We start from the raw sequence: 9,083 nt of genomic DNA on the forward strand, positions 1-9,083 counted from the left end.
CATGCTTCGTGTTTGGTAGGCCGGCCGTTCAGACGCAGACCAACCTGCTACGACAACAATCCATTCAGAATGCGCTCAAGGTTCAAAATAGATCAGGATCAGGGAGTTCGGCGTACTGATTTCAGGGATTGAAAGTTCAGCGTTCGATTTAACTTTCATCTACAGGTTCAAGGTTTATTTTGGATGTTTTCCTCAAATCTCGATGAGCCTTACACACTCTCATAGGAAAAAAAGAGGCAAATTGTGTTAGGCGGGACAACGCACATGCACCCACGCATCCAAGATCTAACGGCCCCGACCACGACTGGTGCGATCACTGTCATGCACATGCCCCCTAAATCAGTCGGTTGAATCCATTAATTTTTTCCTTTATTGCTCATGCTGTGGAAGATGGGTAGCTCAGTATGCTTGTTTGGATGTTGTCCTCATCTCTATCACTGTCATGTCATGCCATGCCTGTCACTCATTCCTAACCGGATCGGGCGTGTGAATCAGCTTCCCCGCGGTAAACCCACCGTCGACGACGAGGTTGTGCCCGTTGACATACCTGGCCTCCTCGGACGCCAGGTACACGGCCGCCCGCGCGATGTCCTCCACCTCCAGCACCATCCCGCCCATCTCGTTCATGCCCGACTCCACCAGCCGCCTCAGCTCCTCCTCGCTCGCCTCCGGGAGCAGCTCCGCCAGCCCGCGCAGCCCGAACGGCGTCGCGATGCCATGCGGCGAGATGGCGTTCACGCGCACGCCGTGCCTCCCCAGCTCCCCGGCCAACGCCCGCACGGCGCCGATCACGGCCGCCTTGGAGATGCAGTACGCGGGGTTCACGCCGCCGAGCACCCCCGCCGTGCTCGCCGTGCAGATGATGCACCCGCTCCGGCGCGGCACCATCACGCGCGCCGCGTGCTTGATCCCGGCGACGGCAGACCGCGCGTTGGCTGCCATGGTGCGGTCGAAGTCGGCGAGGTCGAGGGACGCCACGGAGTCCATGGTCATCCTCCCGGCGACCCCGGCGTGGTTGTGCAGGACGTCGAGCCGGCCGTGGCGCGCCACCGCGAGGTCGACGGCGGCGGCGATCTGCGCCTCATCGGTCACGTCGCAGCGGGCGTAGGAGGCGTCGGGGCCGAGCTCGGCGGCGACTGCGCGGCCGAGGTCGTCCTGGATGTCGGTGAGGATGACCTTGGCGCCGTTCCTGACGAACTCCGCGGCGGTCGCCTTGCCCATGCCGCTGGCGGCGCCGGTGATGACGGCCACCTTCCCGGCTAGCCTGCACCGTTCTCCCCGCAGCAAACACACTTAAGTGCGGCCTCTAGCTAGCCATTGGCGACGCCACGACATAACCCATACGAGAACCAAGAAGAGAAAACTAAGATTCCATGGCAATATGGCATGGCATGCACCTATGAGAACTCGGGGCCGTGGAGAAGCCAGCGAGGCCGACGCCGGACGAGATCGCCGCCGCGGCAGCGCTCATCTTACCCCTGCATTCCCAAACACATCAGTTTAGGAGGCACGAAAGCTCTGGTGTTCTTCCAAGAGGCAGAGATTCAGTATGCAGTTTATTTGCAAATACTACTACCTCAGAGGAAGATGGTGCGCCATTGCTCTAAACATCTTGAGTAGATTATTCTAGCTAGCTCTGCCGATTTGCTTCTGATGAGCTAGCGAGCTATAGCAGTGAGCCAATCAGTTCAGTTTGGTCATGGAGCAGAGCAGTACTTGCTCTAAATTATGACGAGGAGAGGACTGGAGAGACCACCAAAGAGGGCGAACAGTGGGCGAATCTTGAGCGCATCTTATCTCAATGTTTGGCACTGGTGGGTATTGTACTATGTTTCTTTTTAAGGCAATTTGTTGCCAAGGCTTAAACTTTCTAGCGATGTGAAAGCGAAGATTTGATCGATCTCTGATCGGAAAAAGTAGTGCAACTATCTATACCCAATAATCAGATAATCAAAATATTGGTGCTGATAGGAAATTAAAAAGAAAAACAAGCACTCAACTATAAAATGAAAAGAGAATATCACTTTCCACGTAGGTTAGAAAAGCAGGACATTATATTTTCTTCAAATCACAACAGAATATATTTGAAAAACATATCTCTTAGTGTCCATGAAGCTAGAAAGCAAACTAACCAAATTATAGTTTTTTAGAACTACATTATTATAATTTGCATTGTTTTGGCTATAAATAGCCATGTAGGTCAGAAACGCAGGACATTATATTTTTTTCAGATCACAACAGAATATATTTGAAAACATACTTCTTACAGTCCATGCAGCTACAAACCAAACCACACTAATTATAGTTATTTTTAGATCTACGTTAACTATAATTTACATTATTTTGGTTACACACACTTCCTTCGCGACGCCCTGATTTATACTCGCTCTGTAAAGAAATACTGCCTCTGTAAATAAATCATATATTGAAGGAACAATCAATGCTTATAACAGGAGAAAGAATAGCGACCCCAAAAAAAACATGCAAGTGCACATGCCTATCTCTACTCCTAAAGGAGGAGTTTGCGATCGTGATGGTAAGTCATGTACGTCGTTGGTTTCGTTGGTTTGCTCGCTTCTTCCCCTCCTCCCCTCGCCTCTCCCCACAAGTTTTTTTCTATCCCGTCAGAAAATCTCTACTCCTAAAAGGAGGAGTTTGCGGTTGTGATGGTAAGTCCTGTACGTTGTTGGTTCGTTCGTTCGCTCGCTTCTTCCCCTCCTCCCTCACCTCTCCCCACCAGTTTTTTTCTATCCCGTCAGAAAATCTCTACTCCTAAAGGAGTTTGCGGTCGGTATGGTAAGTCCTATACGTCGTTGGTTCGTTCATTCGCTTGCTTCTTCCCCTCCTCCCCTCACCTCTCCCCACCAGTTTTTTTCTATCCCGTCTGAAAACCGGCAGAAAAAGTTGACCCCCAATCCATCACCTCCGCTAACTACGGGATCCCCTCCACGCTAAAAAGAAGCAGAAAAGAAGAAAAAACGACGGCAAAGGAGCGAGTAAATTACATCTACGATACCTAAACTTGATCCTAGGGTTCACTTCCATCACTGTATTTAGAAAAGCTTAAAATACGGTCACTAAGATTGCCCGGGCGTGTCACTCTACGGTCACCATTACCATATCAGTCCTATTTTTGCTGACGTGGCAAATACCCATGTCTCACTACTACTATTTATCTCTGTAATTCTGTTGAACACATAACCCGCGCCCACCGCTATGCCACACCCCACGCTCCCACTGCTGTCGCAGTTCTTCAGTGTCAGTGTGTCACGTCCTAGAGCCCTAAAGCCTCGTCCGGCCGACGGACAAATTGTTGCGCTGGTTGGCCAGACTCATGCTTGGAATTCCCAACTCTCTAGCAATGTCGAGCTTGAAGCTCATCAGCGTCGTTGGCACCATGAAGGTTACTATCCCGATGTGCGTCGTTGAAAGTACGAGCGCCGCTGTGGGAGGGTACCATGGGTTGCCGCTTCAGTTTACTGACCCGTAGTAGGTCACCCTGGTTTAGGAAGTGCATGGTTGCGTGCATGACCGAGCGGCGCCATATGTTTGCCAGCCAACGTCGACTTAGCCTTACACCCTGCCGCGCTCCTCAGCGTTGACATGGCTGGCAACCTGCTCTCCCCTCACCTCGTCGTCCAGCCGGAGGCCCAGGCATAGCCCCGCCAAACACCATGCACTCCGTACCGCCGGCTGCCTGCGCATGTTCTTTTCCGCCGCCGCAGGTCGACGTCGTCGAGCTCCATGGGGTTGGCAAGAACTACAGCCGCGCCGTGAGGAAGGACAACGTCGTGTGCCTCGCATTGAGCCTGGGAAATGCACCTAGGTCGCTGTGCACGGCAGCAACGCGAGTCGAAGAAGACGTCCTCGTAAGGGTGCAACACGTTGCCGTAGTGCCCTACTGCTCAAGAAAGAGCGGGGCGTTGAAGGAGAGGAGCTCGAGCAGAGCGGGACTTCCGGCCTGACGAGGATGCCGTTGCGCGGAGAAAGGCGGTGGGTAGTAGAGGCCGTCGATAGAAGAGTGCCGGGAGGCAATGTGGTCTGTCGCCGGCTCGCCGCGGGCTCAAAGGCATGTCGGCATAGATGGACGGGCAGTGATCAGTTTCACTAGAAAGGGTCCAAGTAAGCAAGTCAACGGCGCGGGACCGGTCAATGTGCCACATCAGCGAAATACATTGGATACGGTAGGGGTGACCGTAGAGTGACACATTTCTGCGACCTCAATGACCGTATTTTGACACTTTTGGAATACAGTGATGAAAGTGAACCCTAGAGTCAAGTTCAGGTACTATAGATGTAATTTACTCCCAAAGGAGCAGAAAAGGCAAAACCCTAATCGAGCGTTCTGACTAATCTCCATCTCCACCTCCTCATGTCCTCGCGCCGCCTCTTCTGTGCCATCATCATGCGCAGCCATCTCACCGCCGCTGGAGCCGATGACTGTTTTGTTGACCTTTTACGCGGACGACAGAGGCCTGGCGGACATGGCGTATGGTACAGTGGACCAATCGGTGTGGGCCTCGGAGCAAACTTGATGGCCGATTTGAGGTAAGGAGATGCAGAGATGGCTTATGCCACCAGATCACATCTTGCTTCTCTCCTCCCGCCGTAGCGTTCAAACGTCATGCACCTATTGCAAATCAATGAACGTCGGGTGCGTGTGTTGTTTGTGCGCTTCTAGACGGCGAGAAATCCATGCATATGTAATCTTCCTCTACGTACATGTGCATCATTATCAATCAAGGCATGGGCAGCCTAGGAAGTGCTCTGCGAGTAGAGGGCTGCACCGGCCATGTGCCAACAGTTCTGTTCCTTACCATGTCTGCGATGGAGGTCCCGCCCTCCGTCCTCCGGGCGATCGACGCCCTGCGCCGCTCCTTTCTCTGGACCGCGACGGACAAAGCCTCGGGGGCCAGTGTCTCGTGGCCTGGGACCGCGTCGTCCGCCCCAAGGGGGAGGGGGGGCTGGGGGTGCGCGCCCTCCCGGTTCAGAACCGGTGCCTCCTGCTGAAGCTCCTTCACCATCTACACTCGCGCCAGGATGCGCCGTGGGCTCGCTGGGTTTGGGGTGAGCTGGGACGCTCGCTGCTGACCTCGGCAACGGCGGTGTCGCTCCCCGGACCGCACTGGGCTTCCCTCGCCAAGCTTATGCCTGTGTACAGGGCGGTCACCAGTGTCTCCGTCGGTGACGGGCGCACTACGGCGTTCTGGCTGGACTCTTGGCTGCCCGGTGGTGCCCTCTCCGTCCAGATGAGCTCCCTCTTCTCCCACGCCACCATGCCTGCGGTCTCGGTTGCTCACGTCATTCAACACGGGCTTGCTGGGGTCCTCGTCCCCCGCCTGAACCATGCGGGCGCCAGGGAGTGCGCGGTGCTCCTCCCAGTCATCCGGGCGCTGGCCCTCACTACGGAGCCGGATGTTCGGACCCTGCGCCCAGGCTGTGACAAGGGTGCCGGGCTCTCCTCTGCTGGCCTCTACCAACTTTGCCACTTTGGTGGGGTGCTTGCGCCGTACGCCGACTTTGTCTGGAAGAACTACGCTCCCAGTCGCGTCTGCTTCTTTGCCTGGCTCTTGGTCCAGGCTCGGGTCCAGACGAGAGACATTCTCCTGCGGAAGCACATTGTGGAGGCGGACGGGGCTGGCTGCCCCATCTGGTTCGGCGCCCCTGGAGACGGCGGAGCATCTCATCTTCGGCTGTCCCTATGCTCAGCGCTTCTGGTCTACGGTGGGGGTTGCCTCGTCGGTCTCGTCCGTCGAGCTGTTGCACACTATGCCCGCTCCTAGCTCGGTGCCGGCGCGGACGGGCTCGACCTTCCTCCTCCTCTGTTGTTGGCAACTTTGGAAGCACCGCAACGCGGTGGTCTTCCAGGGGTTGCCCCCGTCACTCCCCCGACTACTGCTCTTATGTAGAGAAGACGCCGTGCTTTGGCGGGTGCGTCTGCCTGTTGCTCTGAAACAGGCGTCGGATGCGTGGCTTGGCTGCCTGGCAAACCCTCCAGTTGCCTGATGCATGTGGGCATTTCGGCCCCCATATATGAAAATTCAGGTGGGGAAAACTCCCCCCGGTTGAAAATTCAAAAAAAAAAATAGTGCTACTAGACATGCAGACACTTTATAATTTTTTTTAATTTATTGAAGCAGAAGAACCGGTTATATGAATTTAATATGCAATCCTAGGTGTAGATGTCATCTTAAGTGTTGTGATTAATAGTATTGTTGTATTATTGGTGTTTTCAAACTGCTTCAATCACTTTTGCTATTTATCCGTATTTCATAATGCTAATATTTCAACATTTGGCTCTCATGGATGGTGTTTCTAATATTTTTCTTCCATATCACGAGGAAACCTGCCGAAGCACCAAATGTCTCCATTTGCCATGGACTAATAGAGCTATGTACATAATAGATAGGGAAGTGTTTAGGAACGGCGCACCGGCCGACCGTTCCGCCGGTCCCACGCGGGCCACTCGATCGAAGCGACGCGCAGCGCATCGTACACTCGCGCTCCTCCCGATCCCCTTCTTCCTCCTCCCGATCCCCTTCTTCCTCTTCCTCTTCGAGGGAATGTATGTGTAGGCCATTCTTTCTCATTAAATTCTTGAAGACGTGACATTTTCTTAGACGTGTTTGAGATTCAGTTTTAACATTTGTGGGTTGCTAACAGATTGCAACTTGGAAAACTTTTCTTAACTGCAATATTATACAAGGTTCCTATGACTTGAGTTGGTATCTCCATTAGGTTTATGTCATACAAATAACTTGGAGGTATGTTTTTTCGGCACCCACAGTTCTATAACTTGGAAAACTTTTGAATACACTATTAATATGTCCTCTCAAAAGTGCTATTGTGACCTTCAAACCCATCCAAGTGTTTTAAGAAAATTCGTAGTATGTTGGTTCTTGCCTATCTGGGATGTAGAGGTTGCATGTACAACTGGGGAGATTGAAAGTTTTAGTTTTGCCTACACTTCTCCGAGGTCATGATTTGCTAATCTATTGTTCTATTCAGCTGCAAAAACAGCTTCAGATCATGTTTAACTGTGTAAGATGTTCTTAAAAGTACTCTTTGCATTATTTTGCTTGCTCGTATTTTCTGTTCTTTCCTGGGAATCCTTTGTGCTCGATCCTTGTGTACAATACTGGAATTTGTGGATAGTATAAATTTACATCCTTTTTATTTATGCACCTCACGATCATTCAAGTTGTACAAAAAATCTCATACATCTCTGCATGATAACTGTATTGAGCATGCCATATCTTTTTGTCGCAATCTATCATGTGCTTTTTTTTTCCTGATTTACAAAGCATATAATTTCTAAATTATTCGTAGACTCCCATAAGCAAAGAGTGAAAATAAATAAATATTATGATTACTATGTTCTTGAAAGTACTCTATATTATTTACTTTATTTTAGCTGTTCATAGTTCATATTGTGGGCGAGATAGAAGTAATCCATTACTGTACAATTTCAGTACAAAGCATGGCAATACTAATTGTCACCCGTCACTGATTTGAGCTGCATGGGTGAACGACAACTTGCCTTTTCTTCTGGTGCAATCTGGTCCAAACTCTACAGCGGTTTCATAGAAAGAAGTTGCAGACAACATTCAAAGAGACCAGCCAAAAATTTCTTCTAGGTACATTATATCCATTTGGGATTAATAAGAAATGAAAATGAGAGAACATGACTACAGATTTCAGGACGTGCCATTCCTGTTTCAAAAACCGATCTTCCATTCTATTGAGGCAGTGTATCTCTTATAACTACCGATTTTTTGGCAAACCGAGATCCTACCTCCCGGTTTTTTAGCGTCTCTCCTTAATTTGTTTCCCCGAAATCTTTGTCAATCCTAAAAATCCATCATTCTCTTCACCTCCTATCCCTACCACCATCTCTCATCTTCAAGATCAAATCACGGTGGCATCTTCCTCCGAAAGGCACGATGCGAGGGAGCAAGAGTTCTTCGCCCTCCCGCTCCTCCGCGCGATCTCCTCTCTCACCTCAGCCCCACCATCGCTCCCTCTTCTCCCATGGCGCATGACGGCGGTGAGTAGGACGCCCGAAGGTCCCAGGGAAAGCGGCCTCGACGAGGGCAGCGACGGATCCACGAGCACCTCCAGCTCTCCTCCAATGACGCCGCGGTTCGGCCGCTCTGTCTTGCCGGCGCATCCATGACGGTCAGAGTCAGGTGCCGTGGCGGCGCTGTACTTGCCGGCCCCCGCCGTGTTGAGGTAGAGTGGAGGCAGGACATGCATCCAGTACGTACCATGCAAATTGCCAAGTACTGATCAATGTTTCAATCAACTTGGTAGTCCCGTACACAACTATATTATATATTACTAGTAGAGATCGCTAATGGGGAGAGCATAAAACTTAAATCCAGAGACAACTTATCCAAGTGCGAGTTAGCTTTCGATTCAGGGTGTTGTGTTTTATTCAGATAATGGCTCGTGCACATGATATGTTTCTGTTGAGAACAGTATCAAAAATTAATTCACCGCGTGCGCCGCCTTTTGTATATACAATTCAAAAGCCTTGAGGATGTCTTTTCCCCTGATCCTAATGGTGCCATCTCCCATACACACACCATGGTTCTCTACTCTGATTGTTTACTTACACCTGATACAAATGTATCAGAGAACCCGTGGAACCACTAGGAGCTGATTCAGAGAAAGAATTGCTTTGTGGGTACATACTTGTTGCAAGACTGGTGAACTGAACTTTCAAGGATTCCAATTGGAGCCCGAGTAACCTATTCTCTTTGGTTGATATTTCTGAAAGACATCCATGTCCCTTTTTATTTTTAGTTTTCAGCATGGGGAATTTTATACTATTTGAGTGGACCTATGAAATTATCTATTATGAGGTAAAATCACTATATATATAATTTATGTGTGTCCGGAATCTGCCACACCCCTGGTGGAAGTTTGGGATTTTGGGTGCAGTTTATTGCATATGATCACCAAGACATTAGTTACTTCATCATTTATTTTATTGTGCTATGCATCGGAAAAGATAAGGAAACCCATAATAGAAAGAAGCAGAGTCAGGTGAGTTTCAATTCACACATCTAAAAATATTT

The 9,083-nt window shown here is 50.3% G+C and overlaps 1 protein-coding gene and 1 pseudogene across 1 annotated transcript; one reads left to right on the top strand and one right to left on the bottom strand.

The window, feature by feature from the left end:
- Positions 1-347: 347 nt before the first annotated feature.
- On the bottom strand, positions 348-1,724 carry LOC123048792 (momilactone A synthase-like). The gene is made up of 3 exons (XM_044471824.1): positions 1,577-1,724; positions 1,398-1,478; positions 348-1,264 (listed from the first exon to the last, which is right to left on the bottom strand). The coding sequence occupies exons 1-3, from the start codon at positions 1,609-1,611 to the stop codon at positions 460-462; spliced, it is 921 nt and encodes a 306-aa protein (XP_044327759.1). The 5' UTR covers positions 1,612-1,724; the 3' UTR covers positions 348-459.
- A 2,651-nt stretch (positions 1,725-4,375) lies between these two features.
- LOC123055665 (uncharacterized) lies at positions 4,376-6,006 on the top strand (annotated as a pseudogene).
- Positions 6,007-9,083: the final 3,077 nt, after the last annotated feature.

The sequence above is a fragment of the Triticum aestivum genome, chromosome 2D (genome assembly GCF_018294505.1).
Source record: "Triticum aestivum cultivar Chinese Spring chromosome 2D, IWGSC CS RefSeq v2.1, whole genome shotgun sequence".
NCBI lineage: Eukaryota > Viridiplantae > Streptophyta > Magnoliopsida > Poales > Poaceae > Triticum > Triticum aestivum.

What these genes read in the sequence shown, in the direction of transcription:
- LOC123048792 (XM_044471824.1), bottom strand. Translation starts at nt 1,611, where the DNA reads ATGTTTAGAGCAATGGCGCACCATCTTCCTCTGAG. An exon ending in GCGCACCATCTTCCTCTGAG is followed by an intron (nt 1,479 to 1,576) that starts GTAGTAGTATTT and finishes TTGGGAATGCAG; the next exon opens with GGGTAAGATGAGCGCTGCCG. An exon ending in ACGGCCCCGAGTTCTCATAG is followed by an intron (nt 1,265 to 1,397) that starts GTGCATGCCATG and finishes AGAACGGTGCAG; the next exon opens with GCTAGCCGGGAAGGTGGCCG.